At 40.0% G+C, this 20,188-nt stretch overlaps 1 protein-coding gene across 1 annotated transcript; it reads left to right on the forward strand.

Annotated features, from left to right (window-relative positions):
* Positions 1–3,180: 3,180 nt before the first annotated feature.
* LOC128711482 (aquaporin AQPAn.G) lies at positions 3,181–18,895 on the forward strand. Its single transcript, XM_053806360.1, has 6 exons — positions 3,181–3,220; positions 3,739–3,929; positions 14,135–14,278; positions 18,337–18,546; positions 18,620–18,700; positions 18,788–18,895. The coding sequence occupies exons 1-6, from the start codon at positions 3,181–3,183 to the stop codon at positions 18,893–18,895; spliced, it is 774 nt and encodes a 257-aa protein (XP_053662335.1).
* The last annotated feature ends 1,293 nt before the right edge of the window (positions 18,896–20,188 follow it).

Genomic DNA, 20,188 nt, shown 5'->3' on the forward strand with positions numbered 1-20,188 from the left:
AAGAGTGATGATGGTTTATGTTGGCAGTAGGTCTCGGTATAGTTTATGAGCTGGCATTATTGTTTATTATGCATTTCGACCAGTCAGCACGAAAGCAATAGCGATGCATCACGTTCGTAGTAAAAACATGAACAATACAACGATGAGACCGAGCTAATAGTATTTAATGCCAATAGCGCTGATCATGATGCGCGTGAACATTCCTCGTTTGGTTTTGCACATAGTAGTGGTAGCATAAAGCTTCCGCGTGCTGCGAGATCGAGCCACAAAGACAACACCCGTCAATCAACAGGGTTGAAAAAGAAAATGGAAAGAAAAATGAAGTGGTGAATAACTATCCCCACTCGACAAATGGGTTTCACCAAAGATTCACCTCACAACAGCCCGGGAATTTCATTGTGCAAGCTCAGTAGTAGCATAATAGTAATCACCATAGCGATTAGCATCGTGATGTGGGATTTGGAGGGAAAAATTTCTCTTTTAATTATAACAAACACATTTATTATGCATTTTTCTGCAACAAAGTGCCCCGGATGCATAGTTTTTTGCACTTCGAAGCAAGCACAGAGGCTTTCTACTTTTACCAAGCGTAGGTCATCTTAAGGAAGAAGATAATTTAGCCTCTAATAAAGAATACATCATTATTATTATTCTTTTTTTATTTCGAAAGGAACGGCCAGCTTTGCTTAATACATTAATACATTAATGTATTAATACATGAGCTGTAATACAGATTGAAATGATTAAAGATGTAGTATTTTGTTTTGATTAGAACAAAGTTGTTTTTTTACTAAACTTTTTTTTTCATTCATAAAGAACGGCCAGCATCATGTAAATAGTAGGGGTATTATATCTAACGCGACCATGGTACTGCTCCACGCTTTCCAGTTCTGATGCACAACAAAAATTTAGAAATGCATTCTTCAAGGTACGGTTTGCACATCCCGACATATCTTTTTTCCTTGTAGACTACTGAATTGCATGAAAATTTTTTCTCGATTTGCATTCAAAAACAAGGCTGTTATACGTCTGACAGGGTCATTGAACACTTGACGGAAGCTTTCACGAAGCAAAAAAAAAAATAAAAAATCGGGCCTGTGTACATTAACCGAGCATTAGAAGTTTCGTAAAAAAAACGAATCTAAGGTTACATCAATTCAATGTTTTCGAGCCCAATGTACAACGAGGCAATTGCGTTGCAACTTGCACCGTTCTGCAGACTTCTATCGGTTTATGACGTTTGTTGACTGCACAACAAAACGACTCGCGTTCGAAGATGTTTGCTAAGCCAATTAGCTCGTTGACGGATGTCTCCAATTATCGGCCACTCCGGAAGTCCTGCTACTAAGAGTCAATAGAACAGATTTGCTTTTTGTGGTACGACGATTATTGCATCGTTTTGACTTATATCGTTACGTAGTTTTATCAGCCAATCCCAATAAACGGTTCGATTGGCATGTTGTGCACATTTGCTCACGTACAACACGTTCCATGGTCATTCTAATGGACGATGGTCTTATCTAAAACTAAAATGGTAACATTACACTGTCATGTGAGCTTCTTGTGTTCTAATATCTTTCCATTTGTCGGTCATAACTGCTTAACGTACCTTGCCGACGTAGAGCAATTCCTCGGCGACTTCATAAACAAACATGCATTTACATTCGAGACACGTTTTATCGTGTGGCGTTTGGAAAAGTAACAGAAGATAACACAGCACAACATGCTGCAATACTTTTCTGCTTGATTTTTGGAAAAACAAATTTTACACAAACTATACTACTTCGACCACTTTGGATCTTATGTTTTGATAGTTTTTTTAGGGACGTTTGACCGTACCTACGTGTCCGATGTCACTTACGCTGATGCGATAATTTCATCAATGGCTGTCTAAATTGAATTCATCGCTACTTCAACTGATAAGCAGTCAGTGTAGAGGAAGTGTGAATTGTTCGTAGATAAGAAGGAAACACATAAAACATATGTGCAATATCGCAATGTGCAATGCCACGCTATATCGATTTTGGCCCAAAAACGCAAAATTTGTTTGTGTGTTTGAATTTGTAGGATATATGTTGAAATCTGTGATTTGTATTTAGTATTTTTTTATATGTTAATATTAATTGGTTTTTATGATCCAAACATGAAAAACACATGTTGTCTTCAGTACACCACAGCATATTTGGTAACATCGGTGGCTTAGGTCCCTTGATGTATTGAAATGAAACCAATTTTTAATGAAACCGACACATATGGAGAAGGGCGTTCGCGTAGCATTCGCACAAGTACGTGAAAGCGCGAATAAGACCGAACCGTGATCGGAACGGAACGTAACGGAGAAGGGAGCCAAATGGTGATTTGCACCATTGATTCACGCCGTGCTTTCAGCATGCATGCACCATCGTACTCGGACCGTAAACGATTGTTTTACTCTCCGACATCGGATAGGTTTCCCTCGAACCGTTTGTCTCAGTAGATAACTTTCCTTCTTTCAAGCCGGTTCCAACGCGAAGCCCTTTGGCACAACACGAGAATAGCCCGCAAACGTAACCGGGGTGGTTGATTGCAAATTTTTTCAAATTTTGCATGTTTGTTTGTTGCCGTTTGGTGACTTTTAGTTTCGTTAAAAGTTCTGCGCTACAGTGATTATCTGTTTTAGTGAATTCTTAGTTATATTGAGTGCTGTCGATGCTATCGTCAACGAAACAGATTTAAATTAGCTTTAATCATCCTACCCAAAGGTTATTTATCGGATTCCAGCAAGAAAACAAAAACGTCGCTAAAACAAGGGCTCGTAGATTTACTATCTGTTTAACGGTGCTCTTATAACACTGCCGTACCTTCGGGAGGAAAAATAACCCGGTTCTCAGTACTTACCACGCGATTGGAAAGTTTGATCAATATCAAAATAGCGGTTTGATAGTAGCGAGGCTACTCTACTCTGTTTGTTTGTGCTCTCGTTTGCATATCATACCGTGACATTCTCCAAACGACCATGGTGTTGATTAGTTGATTGTTCTAGGAAATTATAATAATCGCGTGGAAAAATTATATCCAGAACCTTTCAGAACATTAGGAATATACGTGAGTGCATGTGAAACTGTGCGTTTTACATTGGAACGCTACGAATACAGTGCGTTACAGCTGCAATAATAGCGGAATACCGGATTCGAACCAGAGATGATACCCGTCCTCAACAAATTCGATCTAAAAGAAGGTAGTGTAACGTTACGGTGTGCGGGTCTCCTTCTATCGTGGTCTGCGCTGCTCTAAATGTTCGCGGTCCGTTTTCATGTGCGTATTATGAAGGCACAAGAGCAGGAAGCAGGTATTGTTTTGGTGGCAGATTTGATGGTAGCTGTCAAATTTCTGAGTGATTCAATTACCCTTGAGTTTTGAATTTCATCATCATCCACACAACCGTTGTAATTTTTACACTACTCTCTGTTTGATGGAGTTCAAATGTGAGCCATCTCACTTAATACGTCCAATTGTAATACAGCAATGCATGGTTTACGTCAGGTTTCGATTGGGAGCTTTGGTTGATAGATTTCAAATGTTATGCGCGATTACACGTGAACGAAAATGCCTAAATATTGCAGGTGTTGAAGCCCCAATTCTTCAATTCTCATTTCACCTAGTATTTAGACCATATTGAAAAGAAACCATGCAAACATCAACCAATCATCACATAATCACATAATCTGCTCTTCTCCTTCCTTTTGCATCGTCCAGGAGTGAAACAGATCGTCGGCGTCTCCGATATCACCGAGAATCGCAACATATGGCGCATGCTGATTGCCGAGTTTCTCGGAACCTTCTTTTTGGTCGCGATCGGTATCGGTAGTACAACTGGTTGGACCGACTACAATCCTACGCTTACGCAGATTGCATTCACCTTCGGCCTGGTGGTCGCGACGCTAGCACAGGTAAGATATAGGATTGACATAGACTGCATAGACACATACACGCACATAACGAATACACGGACCAGTTTGTCCACTCTGTCTCTTAAGTCGATCCGTTTCGATACCGGCCAACGACAACACCATGCGTTCTGACCTTCGACCAGATAGCGAATAATGACAACCCAATGATCAATCTTGTCAGTAGATTTGTGAATGAATCTCACAGCCAGATTTCTCGCACAAACTTTGACCGCGATGATTCATCGAAATAGTTCAGCGTGCGTCACAACGCACCTCTACATCGTTTTTTTTTTTTATTTTTTGAAGGTGTCCTGAAGAGATTTATGAAACTTTTGATACTTTCGGCAGGTGTGGTCCAGCAGTGTATTGATAACGGCGCCAATCTTCACACGACAGAGACAAAGACCCATCCGGACCGTTTTCGTTAGGGTAGAACTGAGCAACGTGGTAAAATAACTTTGGCAAGTTTCGCTTTTGCCTTCATATTTTCAACCATTGGTTTTAACGTGATTTTGTTATTGCTTGGTCTGCCTTTTTCCACATCACTTCGGAAATCTCGAAGGCGTGCTAAAACCAACAGACTTCTTCCAACAACTTACAATCGGTGAACGTTAAATTAACGTTTTATGTGTATGAGCAAAACGATACGCCGCGCACATAGAGGTCTAAAGATCTTGAATCAACACTGTGCCCTAGGGCATGGTCATTGCTGGTTTTTTTCGTCCGCACGTTCTTTTGCTTTCCATTTCGTTATGGAGGTTTCTTTCTACTTAAATGCTGCTGCATTTTTTCTCCAGCACAGTGTTTCACATGGGAATGAGTCACAGTTGATTGAGAAGCGGTTCTGCAAAAGAGGGCAGTTCAACCAAATTTACGTTCATCCGTTTTGCCTCAACCCGTGTCGCCAGAATCGCAATAGGTGAGCGGTGTGTTCGGTCTAGGAACTTTGAAATCTTTTCCCTCGGGGAAGATGAGAATCGAATTTAAAACTTGCAATACTTGCTAATGGGACACAGTGTGCCTGTGTACTGCATGTCCAGTATGGATTTTGGGATCCAGATTGAATTGGGAAAAATTAATTTGTTAGCAAGTCAACCTGTACCACCTGCGTAAGTTCCGAATTGTTGCACAATTTTTCTACTGACCTCCAGGATTGCCCTAGTTCCCTGTCTGGTCCTCAAATTAACCTGCCCTTAATTGAGTCATGCCGATTGTGATCACTTTGACATTCGAATTTAAAGTCCAAAGCAGAGAGCGGAGCAATGATGTTTCAAATACCCTTAACGCTAGATGGTCCTAGGTTGGATGAAAAAAACTTTGGCAGAGGCATTTGTCAACATACACACACACACAGACGCGCTCGCGTCCGCAAATTCCATACGCAACTGCTTATTTGGGCTTGGTGGAATGTTGCTTAGTTACGAGGTGGAAATTCTTCCGTTGGAAAGGACGCAGACAATTGTTAGTTCTCTAAGGTTGTTGGAGGTACAAATATCAAGAAAAGTCTAGAGCCAGGGGTTACCATGATACAGTACATTACGATGTTTGTCTTTTACTAAGCATTGTTACTTTTCAGTGATTATAATAATCATATCGAAACAATAATCAACTATTAAGAAAGATTAGATCAGGATCGATGCATTCACTGACCCAGTGAATGGAATGCCGCAAGTGGTTTACGTCTCCATTCACTCCCGGTATACACAAGTGCATATACTAACTATGCTAAGGTGAAGGTAAGGGTAGGTTTTCAACTGTACCAACACCTAGCTGAAGAAAAGCATCCACAACAGCAGGGAAAACATAAAACACGCAGAAAAGAGCAACAAGTCATCATATTCTCAAGTGTGGCCAGCATTGCAACACAAGCCTTGACCAGCAAAAAAAAAAAATACATAACAAAGTCAATTGGCTTAATCGTTGATTTTACGTGATCACCTTCCATAGTATTTTGCGTTAGCGGACATTTGTACGGAAGGTTATATATGTTAGAAGCCCAGGATAAAGATTACAGCGCAATGCGCAGTGCAATTATAGCAAGATGATTCCGGTATCACAACCATTTGTTCAATACTAGTTAATCGGCCCGGTTGCAGGGCTATGCAACAGAACTACAATGCTTACGCAGCCATTTGTTTTTATTGTAATTATTGTTTTAACAGACCTTGAGCCTTAGGGCCTTCGTTTATCTTTTAGTCCAATACAGCCATTCGGCTGGTCTGGACACCAAGCGTAGTATTTTAGATATTTGGTCACTACCAAACGTAGATAAGAAAAGAAAACTACCAGTGGTAACTCGTGAGAATCTGTACCAAATAACTCAATCAAATAGGGCAGAATATATTATTGGTAGTTGTTACTGAAATTAATTTTGAAAATCTCTTAAAAATACCGGTTAAAATATGTGGCAGACCACGTGCAACTGATACCCAAAAAAAAAAAAAACTGTAAACAAACACTCGCAAATCGCCCGTGGTATAGTTTGGATACATGAAAAATAACTTCCAATGATTAAATCACAGTACTCAACGAAAACTGCATCGTTAGCGACAGGATCTGGCAGTTTCCCCAATCATTGAAAGGGGACATTTTGCAGCAAAAATGTGAAATGGTGAATGCACCACACAGAAAATGATCCAAGAGTGCGGAAAAACGATGTTACCATGGGAACGTTACGGCGTTACGTTACTACCAACTACAATTTGTATAGTGCGATGGGTAAAAATACATTGCAGAAAGTTTTTGTTAGAGATTGGCTTTAAACTGGTCGATCTACACGGGGCATAATAAAATCCAATACAGTGTCTTGTGTAATTTCGAACATAGTTAATCTTTGATTGCAGCATACCGTTAGCATTGCATTAACTTTATGACGGTTAATATTACTTCTCCCTATGATCATTATGATCATCCACGATTAAGCTAACGATAATGTGTAATTTCTTAGGTGGCTGCTAATTCATTTCAGTTATCGTGGTGCTTTCAGTGGAAGCTCAGCAAGTCCGATTTTGTTGTCTGATTCCACTAAGAACGGTGCTCTAATGCGACGGTGATCACAATTTATGATTTAATTACTACGTTACAAGTAGAAAGATGGAGCACCGGAGCAAACAGTTTAAAACAAACAACAGCAAGCTACAAACCAGGGTCACCGTCATCGCCTCGCTCTAGAGAGCGTGATTGTGCACTAGTTTGTAGCTTTGGCTTTTATAAGACTGTATTTGATTAATGTATACGATAATTAAAAGATAACAATACTTGAACACCTGACCGCCGATTAACCAGCATCTATGCGAAGAGGCAAAACAAAGGCAATACTACTGCTTCGGGATGGTGGTGCAGGCAAATATTTGATTTGCTGCTGTTAGACGTTATCCTCGCGCTGAATGTGACCGCCAAAGCGGCGATTGTTCAAATATTGACACTGGTTGAAATATACCCATGGGGATCTCTAATATAGGATCCACTGGTAGTTGTCATTCGTTTGTTTTTTTAGGGTGTTACGATATAACAAACAGTGTGCTGTACGTTCGGTCTGATTGTGAACCTGATTTCGTTTTCCTACCGACACGCTGAAATACAAATCCGTATGGAAGTAGCTAACTCAACCTCAAATATTATCAGGCTTGTATATAGGAGGGGGTTGTAAAGTTTGCCCAAGAATGGTAAAAGAAGTGTAAACAAAAAAGGTAGGAAAGTGAAAGAAAGTTACTTAGTTACATATATGAACAAGAGTGACAAAATGTGGAACAGAGAGATATTTATACATATTTATAACATATTTTATAACATAACACAATCACATATTTATAAATGTTATAAGAATGGTAAACAAGATGCATGAAAGATTACAGAAGATTACTTAGGTACATACATGAATAAGAGTAACACCATATGGAGCAGAAAGTTTCTTAAGTCACATATTTAAAAGTTGATGAGATATTTAACAGATCAGATGAATTCTTACCATCCCTGCATTGGCATTTTTGGAACAAAACTGTATTAATTGTTTCATATATTTTAACCATCGTTCAGTTTTCAACCAGGATCAAAAAATTGCTATGAAAACAGTCCCATGAGGCTGTATACAGTCGGTCCACACGACTAATATTTCGGTACAAGTTTGATTATTATCCGTCCTTTACGTGCCGCGGTTGTACGACTTAACGTGCATTTAGCAATTCTGATCATTTTCTTCATCAAATTGCTTCCAACCCTATGACTACGCCGTTGATCGCGCTGTACGATTTTTGCGCGCAATTAAAAAACCAAACGGGACCGTCATCGCCGTTGCACCGATTATAGAAATTCGCGCTACCAGCACAGCTGGACGAACTTCGATCCGATGTGGCAGTGATTCTCATGCATGTACAAGCTTCAGGGTCAGCGACTGTCACTAGTCACTGTTAAATGAGTGGGGAAGAGTGGAAAGGAGGTAGATAAACAAAAAAAGAGCAAACACACACAGATCTCAGTTAAAACCGCCCGTGTGCCAAGTTGTAACCCCTTTCAAGCAGGTTAGGTCTAAGTGTGGACCTACTGTATGACTTCAACCGCCAAGAACTTGATCAACGTGATGACCACGTACGTGAACGCGAAGGTAGCCATCTAGAACACCAGCTCCCGTTGCACGAAAGTTCGTTCACTCGAAGGAGTCACAGCATTAGCGTAATGCTTTTGATGGCAATTTTGTTGCCCGTTGATAAATACGTCCCAAAGCGTCTAAAGCAAAAATTATTTAAAAGCGATTCATGACCGCCCTCCCGAGTGTGCTTAAATCACTTATTACGTTATTTATTAATAATTCAAAATATAAGGGAATATATGTATAGGCTCTTAACACAGACCTTCGTTATCCTACTACCTTATTCTGAGCTGAGATTAATGCTTTCCTGCACAGCATCTCAATTCATAGACTTGTCTGTCATTTTGCTTCTCTTTCGCTCGCGATTTCTTGAGGTACCACCTTGGCTTCTCCCATATTGGTGGTACCGGTGTACGTTCGGCAACTTGTTTAGCGAATACATTGCATAATACCGTTCAATATAACTTTGTAACCTTGACATCTCTTACTCGTTCGCTGCAGCTCCCAACCAGTCCTTTCCCCATCAGATCAGTTATTCGTTCATCTGAAGGACTGGTTCGGACTTGGGGTGCGCTGAAGGCGATCCAGCCGGTATTAAGATCACCGGCAAGATCGAAGAAAGAGCCAAACCTTCTACAAAAAAACGGTAAAACGCCATCCCAAAGAGAAACAAACAAAACAGAACCTTTAAACGAAGCGGCGCGTTGAGATTGCGCGGCGGGCAAATCGGCGGTGAGATTTTTGCACGTAACGTTCACTAAATCATGGAATACACACGTTCGATTCTCTTTTGGAAAATCGAAGGGAACTGGACACGCGCGCAACGGCGAGGTGAAACAATTATTCATCCCTTATGCTTTTAAGCTTTTGACATGTTTCATCACGCGGACTGCTGATCATGTGCCTCCACGCTACCCTATCATATCTTTTATGTGTGTGATTGTAGTTATGACGTATCTGCGAAGTTTACCTCCCAACAAGCTCTCACGGCAGTACGCGACGAAAGTGAATGGTCGAAAATTTGCCAGCAAAAAAATTTATAAAAAAAAAATTCGGCTCCAGCTAGACAAACTGGAACCATGTAGGGCAGACCAAAGATGAAACCCGATTCGTACTGACTTTAGGGGAAAGAGATTTTAATTAAATCTGTCGGCATTAGCATTAACCAAGGTGGTTAGGAGAAATGAGGATAACTAAATTCTAAAATATGCTATACTATCAGCAGGCTAACGAAGGATTCTCGCAAGACACAACTAAATCATTAATTCGATTCTAAACCGATTCTAAATTCGATAAATCTTAGATTGAGACATTGGTGTGACGCTGCGCTACGAATCAACTCACTTATAGAATAATGGTTTCTCTATTGTAGTACCACTAATAAATGGTATCCGAGGACGAGCTTTAAATTAATTTGAATAGATTTTTATAAGTTCCTTGGGTTTTAATCATAAGTATTTTTATATCGTATTACTCATTGAACTATTTTTTCTGTATCCGTGTGCCGATCCATTGTATTAGTTGCATACATGGCAAATTCGAACAAGGTAACACTTTGAACTACGCATCTTAAAATACTATGTAGGCATAATACCTTGCTAGATCACGTCCATGCCAATTCTGGTTGAAAACGCTTTTTTTACCACACAGCCAAAAAATCTATTATAACTCTGAACCATCGCTACCATCGGGCTGCCATGGGACGTGTAGCATAAAAATTACCTACCCTGGGAACGTCATCGATTTATGGGTGGCATACAAATTATAAAGAAATGCAAACGGTAAACATTTCTCAAACAATAATTTACCTATTCCCAAAAGGAAATGATTGTTTATAGATAAAGACCAGAAAAACACTGCATAGTGTTGCTAGTATTTAACTGTCCCAACAACAAATCTGATTAATCGTATACAAAAAGTCAGCACTTTCCGCACAACTCGTTAACAAAAGGTCGCCAAGTTGTGCCGATTCGTTTCGTACAAAGCTCAGCAGGAGCGCAGAAATTTAGGTGAAACCCATGAAAAAATCAAAAGATTCTATAAATTGATACAATTCGCTACAATTTCTAATTCATCAAAAGGACCTCTTGCTAACTAAGAGTAAGTAGGCTTATGAAATGAAACTACTACGAAATCTATTTTTCGTCCAATCAATGTCCAATCAATCAAGTCTTTGTTGGATCTGTGATGGGAATCTTCTCTCAGCCAATGTGGTTGAGAATCATAGAATCTAAAAGTATGGGAATCACGCAAAAACCGTATCGATCGTTAAACTGCAACACAAACTCCGAACCAATCTGCATGTGACCCAAACCAAACAAACGTGTCACGCCACATGAAATGCTATCTGATCGTCGTTCAAGGATCGATCAGCGTCAAGGATATTGCGCATCTTACGGCTGTCAAAATTAACTCTTCTGTTTCATTTTTGCAATTTCGTGACCATTTTGTAGGCACTTTGTGATATTTAAAGCAACATAATTAGAATGTGGAGGGAGATAGATGACGTCCGAGCACACCAGAAAGCCCACGATCGTGAAGGATCATGTTCGACGGTTGAAAATTACATTTTGGGTGTTTCAATTCCTCTTACTGTATCGTTCAATCTCAATGACATTGACATTTTGTCATGCCTGCAAAAGCTCACCTTGGTTTAGTGATGCCCTTCCGGAGCGACGGACTGACAAATTCAACATGAATAATGAACCGATTACTTCCGGTGGTTTCATATGGGGGTTTGGATAGTTACATTCCTGTTGGAATATTACAAATGTTGAGAGATTATCGTAAAGCCGTAAAAGGTGGATGGATAGTTGATTAACATTTCAATATAGAATATAAATACCACACTTTTACATCCACCCCATACCAATTGTATGTTCAACATAAAAGTGGTAGTGCAACCGAGTATGCCCTGGATAAGGCATCTTGCAAAAAGGAAATACCTTGTGAAATTTGTGAAAAACTCTACACAATGTTGATAATACGGCAAATGCCGTCATATTGGAAGAAATACACAAATATATAAAAGTGGTAGTAATCATTCATGTGCTGGTCAGAAACGTGTCGATAACCGTTAGCCAATACGTACATAACACTTTTAAACTACGTAGATTCTCAATCTTGTGCAGCTTATGCTGCACTGCCGTATCGATCATAAATGAATAATGGCATGTTGGCAACAAAGGCTTACTGGTCCCACATATGAGAGTGTTCGATCAACAGTCGCCTCAATACCGCTTACAGTTTACGCTTAGTGCATAATGTGAACTAATTATACGCCACGCCATCACAACACCCGTTGAGGTGTGCTGAAACCTTTTGCAGGGCTGACAAATGACGGGCCTGAAGTCCGAACCTTGACGCCTATCCTAGGCCAATGCGCCAGAAGTTCTCGGCCGCCATCGACCACTGCCACGGCACGTGCATCTCGCCCAGCATGCACGCGCCTGATGCGTTCGTTGCATCGCGATCGGTTCGTTCAACGAGAAACCATGGCTAGACAGCGACCAGTCATTTTTCTCGGACCAGTTTGGCTGTCGCGAGCCTAATAAAACCGGTTTCCAGACGGGTCTCTCCATTGCTCCCTTTTCTATCCTCCATGCAGTATAAAAAAGTTTAAGAGCATGGATGGATGTGATACAGTAGTATTAATAAGGTAAAAAACTGAATGATTGGACTGTTTTCATTCAGGAAAATGTGTTGTGATGATTGCTATGCTTGAGCTTCTTTCGTCTCTGTGTTTGTAACTCTCCTCTGTGACTTAACCTATCCTCGGTTCGATCAATTTTTACATCGAGTTATACTACACACACACACACACACACACACACACACACACACACACAAATATTCCTTCATGTGAGTACTTTAAAGCGCATTTGTAATCTTGATCACGGTAATTGCGGCTTTGATCACGGCACCTCTCGCTGGACTTGCAAACATATACACAGTGAAGTGCGGTCAACGATCCGAGCTGATTCGAGTCATCCAGTGCAGGTGACAAACCAAGCGTCAGGAAAGAGCAACATTTTTGCGAAACATAGTGAGTACGCGACTTATGCAATTCTAGCGAATATTTCCAATGATTCATAGTTGCATTACTGCTGATATGGATACACACATTCAGCTAGGAGAAAGGACTCCTAGGAAATCCATCCAAATGGTGCCAATATAAACATCCTTCTACGTTTAACCCCATTGTGTTAAAGAGTTTGTGTTGTTCAAAATCAATTAAACTGTTACGAAATATTGTCTGTGTTAGGGAATTATGTACAAGCAATGTGGCATTTTAACTTCGCAATCAAATACAGGGGAGGAATAAGCTCAAGCATAAAGGTAGTTGAGGGCCCCACCTGCATTCCAGTAATGCACTCTAGTTGGTTCTAATTTACCACATACGGTTCGCCTACATGTGCATATATGATATCGATTGCAATCGTTGGCATTCACATTCGCATGTACTAAGCCATAAACCCGCCCCGTGGTGAAGACGAAGGCACGGCAATATTAAAGTCGATCAGCCACTTGATTTATTTGTGCATCGCAAATGGTGGTACTTTGACATGATGAGCAAACATGTAATTAATTTCTCATCATAAGGCGCTATAAAATGGAGGCGAAGTATAGCCTACACGTTAAAGAGTACATGTTGTATCTAAAATGTGCTTATTTAATTACCGTCTCCAGGATACTGTTTGCTTACAGTTTGGTGTATGTTTTATGAATATTTGATGTATTCGAAAAACCTTCTACCATTGGATTGGATTGGATTGCATTGGATTTTAAATCCGTTAAATGATGAGAAGGCATATAAAATAATAATAAATGTTAATTTGATGCTTTGTGAAGGAACGCTTATGAGCTTAAGGAGGAAAGATATATACCAATAACAACCAAGATAAGAGTAGATTACTAGGAATGGGAAAATATTTGACTTTGGTATAGTATTGAAATGATCGTCTTGTACAAGATTTTGTGGTTCCAAATCACATCCGGATCTCTCTCTCTCTCTCTCTCTCTCTCTCTCTCTATTCTTCTCTTTTTCTCTTTCGCTCTCTCTCTACTATTCTTCTATCAGTGTACTATTCTTCTATCATTAATTTAACACATATGTTCAATTAACGATTAACTTCATTTTCACGCCTAGTGCGATGATCAATCGAAAAATGATCGATTGACCATAACAACACCTTTCGATTCAAAATCGTGCCCAACGTGATTGAAAAAGGCGTGCGCACCGGACACAACACATTTATGACGCACGAGTCCATCTGAACAATCGAAAACAAATGCGCGTGAGAGAATTGGAAAAAAAGTAACAGCAAGTGGTTTCAAACAATAAACCCACATATGAATAAGACTGCGCACATCGAGGATTTGTTTATGCATTACGGTAGCAAATTGGCAAATTTTATCACCCGCCAAACCCACCCACGTCCATTTTATCACCTGCCAAACCCACCCACCCTGTTAAACATATGTGGAGCACGTGTTTTTACAGTTTGCGTGTGCATAATTTCAAATATAATGGTTCTCCGTTATGTTTTTGATCTCTGATCGAATATTTTCTCACCATATTTCTATTGTGTTTCTGGATTTCCTTCTTTTATCTCAATAGGCATTTGGGCATGTGAGCGGATGCCACATCAATCCTGCCGTCACAATCGGACTTATGGTAACTGCTGACGTCAGCATACTAAAGGGTGCTTTCTACATTGTTTCACAGTGTATCGGTGCGATTGCAGGAGCAGCCGTCATTAAGGTAAGTGTGGAATAAATAATAAACGAATATTGTAATAAGTTACTAAGAATGTATTTAATGCAACTGCAACTGCCTTCATTCCGTTTTTACTTAGCCAAAATAATAATTGAAAATTAACTGTGCAAAGTAGAATAAAATGATGCATTTGTATTGACAAAAACACCTTCCATTCAAAACTATAGCAGAAACTTCACACTTAATCGATTTTTCACATTGGAAGAATAAAGAAAGCAGTTTGAATAAAGTGCACTCTATTTGCTTGCATGCCTAACAAATCGTGCGCGCATGCATATCAGAGATTCCCTCTCCTAAAACAACCCTTTCGATATTCCCTTCTATGGTTGAATTTTAAATGGCGAGTAACTGTGTCAACTGCTGTGGTGCATACACACATGCTTACACTCGTTTAAAGCTCTGTCGTTTCTCCCACATCGAAATGCCGTATTTGCTTTGTCGGCTGTGTTCAATGGAACGGAAACAACGCCTTGTCTGCTACGAATGAATGTGACTAAAGGTACATTTGCATGCTTCAACAAAAGTTCCATGTAATACTAATAGATAAGTTACAAAGAATAGTATCAGTGCCACTAAAACGGCATCCACATTGCAAGTCAACTCGTCTCGTATTTCCACAATGCAGACGTCAAAGATGAAACCCTCTTTTCAACTGTCACATACTGGAGTGATATGTTGCATTTAAAAGTCAGACAACCGAATGCGCAGTAATACTGCGTACCGCGACAACAGGGCCTAAATTACATCGGTTGTATTGTCGCATATGCGCTTGCATCGGAATAACAATAGCGACAACGATATATCTTCCCTTTTACCGACCTTAGGGGCTTCCCTACATGGTGTTTTGTTTGTGTGCATCAGCAACTTCAACAGCAGTTTTATTCACTCTGTTTGCATTACGGTGCAAAGTTGCATAGGTTGATCTGCCCCAAATAACACGATACAATCAATTTCCGATGATACACTCTACAGCATGCACTTCCTTTCCCTTTGTATTTTATCCATAAGGTTCGTCGCTTGCGTTTTTGATTCCATCTCGTTTGTTTCACGGCAAGCGTCCCAGCTCGCTAATTTGGTTCTTGTTAAGCTTATGTCAATGAGAGCTTAAACGACAACACTGCTCGATCGATTGATCGCACCAACGGAAAGCTAGTGTGCTGTCATGTGCACACGTGTAGCCTGTGTGTAAATGAGCTACACACTTATGGCACCTCTCTTTAAAGTGAGCCCATTCTGTGATCGAACTATGCCAGACAATTGTCTCAAAATGCCAAGGTACGGCCCTTTGCAGATCGAGCATACTGAATAATACCCACAAAGGTGACATTGACTCATGTGGTCGGAACGTACAATTTAGTAGCAAATCGCAATAAGGGTACGCATAAAGCATTTTTTATCAATCATGGCATCTTCTGGCTCAATCCAGACCGAATTGTTTAACAGGAGCGGGGAATGTTGACGAGATGAAGCATCGTCGAGTGACCTAATTAAACAGCCTAGGGTAGGTCATTTTTCCATAAGAAATGGGCAAAGATATGGATTATCTTTTTAAACATAATACTTTTATGACGAGGGTTTCAGTATGCTGCAATTGTCGTTGTAAATTTATTGTGCTAATTCATGACAGTTATCAGCTTAGATAAAACAATATAGAAACCATTACTTGAAAATTTGACATTAAAACGAAATTAGCCACGAAACTTTTATTATTTTATTTATTCTCCTTTTACACGTTTACCTGGGAGAGTCCTTTTATTTTAGGCGCTATACATGGTATACTTCCTTTGCTCGTGACTGCATGTATCACAGTTTGGAGGTTAGTTTGTCTCCTTTTAGTACAACCTACCAACCTTGTACAGATGCGTCTTTCTTCTGCCTGCCATCACACGACAATCAACCTATCAATCAAACCCAAGCCGCAAGGTGCTAGTACTTCAATGCATGCCAACAAGTTTCTAGACAGTCTGTCTCGCCTCGTGAATGTACCGAAAGTGACTCGAACAGCGCACATGTGGATAGCACGCGTATAAAACCAATAAATTCACCATTCATCAGGCGCTAATAATAGTCTATTTATGGTCGATTGCAGATCCCTAATCCAATTTTCAAACGACACAATCGTATACACATTCTGAAAACTTTGTACGTATGCACCCCCGAATCAAAAAAGCAAACGAAATGAGTAAAGAGCAACGGAACCTATTCATTAGTGTGTTCCCCTTGCCCTAAACCTTGACCGAAAGCCGATCTACCTAACCGGTTACTCCAAATCGAGGCCCGGTTTAAGATCCGGACCCCGTAGATCAATCTAATTTTTGATTTACCAAAGCGATGAAGGAAAAATCTCTTGTGTGAGAGAAGTTAAAAAAGAAACGAAAAAAAATATAAACAGCTCCTCTATACATTAACCTAACGCCCTCGAGCAGGCCATAGGCGTAGGAATGCTTTAGTATTTCGGACGGCTCGATAGTGTATTTGGTAATGAAATCTCACACAGACCAATTCCCCGTAGGCAGAACTGACTATCCAGCGACGAGTAAATATAGTCAAAGAAAGCCATAAATGACAGGATTCGATCTCTTGAGGTTTTTGCCGATATAGAAGATAGAGTTAGATAGAGTTCTAGATTTGCTTGTGCTAGTTCTGCGAAAGTGTTAAGAGTTTCGAAATGACTCGGAAATCTGCCCACTTTCACGATGCTTACTTGCGATTTGTACATTCTCTTAAATCACTTAACAAGTCGACTCTAAAGTCTTAACGTTTACCATTCTATCCTCAAACCCCGATTCATCTGTAGTTGGTTTTTGATTGCCATTTAACGATTACTTGTGAACCGTCGATCATACTGTACATATGGAATGGCTTTTTCTTTCGACGGACAAAATATTTTAAGCAATATGTTCACATGTGCAATTTCCCTACAACCAACCCTATTTACAAACTGCCATTATACGCTATTGTCAGACATTATGGGATAGGTATATTCTCAAAGTTTTGGTAAGCTAATTTATTTAGTCTTTTTTACACGCAGGGAGACAAACTCATCGCTCCCATCGTTACCACCAACAGGTTGTGTTAAGTTGTTGTATTGTATCGTAGCTAAGTATTATAATTGTAGCTTCTAAAATCGATACCAGCTGGAGGAGGATGCGTAAATAAAGCACGGAGCACATATGGTACATTAGGAAATATGGTTAACATTTTCGGTGCTAAGATTTGCTAATTCTTTTTCTTTCAGGGTAAAATATGTTTTCCAAGAAAAATGTAACTTACTTACTTATCAGGCGCTACTACTGCTTCGCGGTCTTGGCCTGCTGCAGGAGTCCTCAATACCACTCACGATCGAGAAGTTCCATCTTTAGTCATAACCAGTCAGTAATAAACTGTTCATCACACATTACTCAACTCCAGCGAATCATGTTAATAATTTATTTATCACATTTACTGACTTTATGGCATGTTAACGAGTATATGTGTGAAATGATACTTCAATAATCATATGACGAAAGGGGCGGCCTGGTGGCATGATGGTAGCGGCGCCGGTCTTCACACGAACGGACCAAAATCCCATCCGGGCCAATCCCTCGTAGCAAGGACTGACTATCCGGCTACGTGGTAAAATAAGTCGATACGGCCAGGCCGTTCTAACGAAAAAAAATCATATGACGAAAAGAAAACAGTTTTCTTTTATTACTATTCCTTTAACACACACAATTAAAACCTATAAATCATAACAACTCTATCGAAATTCATTCGTCAGCTAAGCACCTACCCAACACATCGTCACAAGGTCGCAATTGATCACACCCACCGCGTACCAAATCAGGTTTAAATTAATTGTGAAATAATGATACGTACCTATATGAGGGTCCGTTTTTTGCCGTGCAGGAATGAACTTCTACCACATTAAAAATTTACACGCCCGCTCCCACCCATTGTGGCGAAGGGCATGCAGTCCGGGTTTCAGTTCCGTGTCGAAGGCCATTTCATATAAGTCGATCCCCATTTTTTACCTTATCCTCTCCATTCTATTTTTCACGCAGGCTGCCACGCCATCGGAAGTGGTTGGAGGACTCGGCGTGACCGGCATCGCCCCGGGACTATCCACCGGACAGGGAGTCCTGATAGAAGCGCTCATCACCTTCATGCTGGTGTTCGTTGTCCATGGCGTGTGCGATAATCGGCGAACGGACATCAAGGGTTCGGCACCGCTCGCTATCGGGCTCTCGATCACGGCTGGCCATTTGGCAGCGGTGAGTAAGCCAGAAACCAGGATAATGGTGAGACGATGCATACTTTATTGATTATTTTTATTTATCGGCTTAGATTAAGTACACTGGCGCCAGCATGAACCCAGCACGTTCGTTCGGACCGGCCGTTGTAATGGGTAATTACACGGATCTGTGGGTAAGTTTAAAATTAATTTTTTTGCTAAATCTTCTACTAGAATGCAATTGCACTACATGATACATGTCTTATTAAACTCATCCGCAGGTATATTGGGTTGGTCCGATAGTCGGTGGCATCGTCGCTGGGGCCGTCTATCGTCTGTTCTTCAAAGTAAGAAAAGGTGACGAGGAATCAAATTCATACGATTTTTAAAAACAACCCTCCCCCCAAAACACAACATAAATATGTGCAGGAACTCATTTCACTGACCACCAAAATCAGCAAGCAGGGCATCATAATTACTTGTCCTTATGTACACATTGAAAAACGGAATGGGATTAATTTGATTCATGTTTTTGTTTGCAGTCCAATTAATTCGTTTTTAATTGTTATGTTTCTTGTATGAATGTAAAATGTCCGCGAGTTGTTCTATGAGCGTCTGCAAAAACTTCAGGTTTTCTATACATATATTACATCGAGTTTTATTACACAAATTCAAAACATAACTCATGTCCATTACATCACCACTTTCTAACTGAATTAATTTCAATGTGTTGTGTTTATAAATACCGTAATTTCGCGTGTACAACGACCCCCCTGATGGATTATATAATGTTTAAGGAAAAAAGTTATTCTTTTCTAAATTTACTCAATGTTAAACATTTTATAATAACAATTCATAATCAACATTATTGTTGATTGCACGTTATTGTTAAATTTTGCCCTCATTGATGTTTTCTAGCACATTATCAATGTTGCAATAGTCAATGTTCTCAACCTCGTCATAACTATCTGTATAAGTTGCAACATCCTCAGTGTCAGAATCGAAAAATTACTACCTATTTATCCCCCCATCTACCCCCTTAATCTGACTTTGGTCATTTTTGAACTAAAAGGAGGTCGTTATACACGCGAAGGTACAGTATTTCTGCTGCGTACTCTTAATGCATAAATCTTATTTGTGTTTTTTTTACTTTTCTATTGATTGTGTACTTTCCACCCGTGCAGATGAACACTAACAAAGTGGGCCAAGTGACTAACGACGTTCAGTACATTTAGCCCGGAGCGTAATCCACTAGCCCATCTCGATAGCTTCTACTACAAATAATCTGACTTTGCATCATGTGTGTGAATGCGAGTATGAGGGCGACGCCAACCCTTGGGATGCATCACAATTCAATTAACCACATCTACACATGCCTACATAGCATAAAGAAACACATTATTCAGAATTAAAGTTCTTAACATAAAACTAAATCGAAAACTACAATTCACCGGTTATAAGGCGGAGTTCATTTCATGAAGTTTAACCAAATGTATGTGACAACAACAAGAATTTGTAATCATGATGCAGCGCCAAAATAGCAGAGATCTTCTTCTTCTTTATCGGCAACAACAAACTCAAGAGGTCTAGGCCTGCCATTTCTGGCTTTCTGTGACTTTATTTATCCGTAACTGGATAGTCGGGGGATTGGTTCGGATGGGATTTTGGTCCGGTCCGTTCGT

This window comes from Anopheles marshallii, chromosome 3 (genome assembly GCF_943734725.1).
Source record: "Anopheles marshallii chromosome 3, idAnoMarsDA_429_01, whole genome shotgun sequence".
Lineage (NCBI taxonomy): Eukaryota > Metazoa > Arthropoda > Insecta > Diptera > Culicidae > Anopheles > Anopheles marshallii.

Coding starts and splice junctions, on each gene's coding strand:
- LOC128711482 (XM_053806360.1), top strand. CDS start 3,181: ATGATACCCGTCCTCAACAAATTCGATCTAAAAGAAGGTA. Junction 3,221..3,738: donor ATTCGATCTAAAAGAAGGTA/GTGTAACGTTAC, acceptor ATCGTCCAGGAG/TGAAACAGATCGTCGGCGTC. Junction 18,701..18,787: donor GTAATTACACGGATCTGTGG/GTAAGTTTAAAA, acceptor ACTCATCCGCAG/GTATATTGGGTTGGTCCGAT.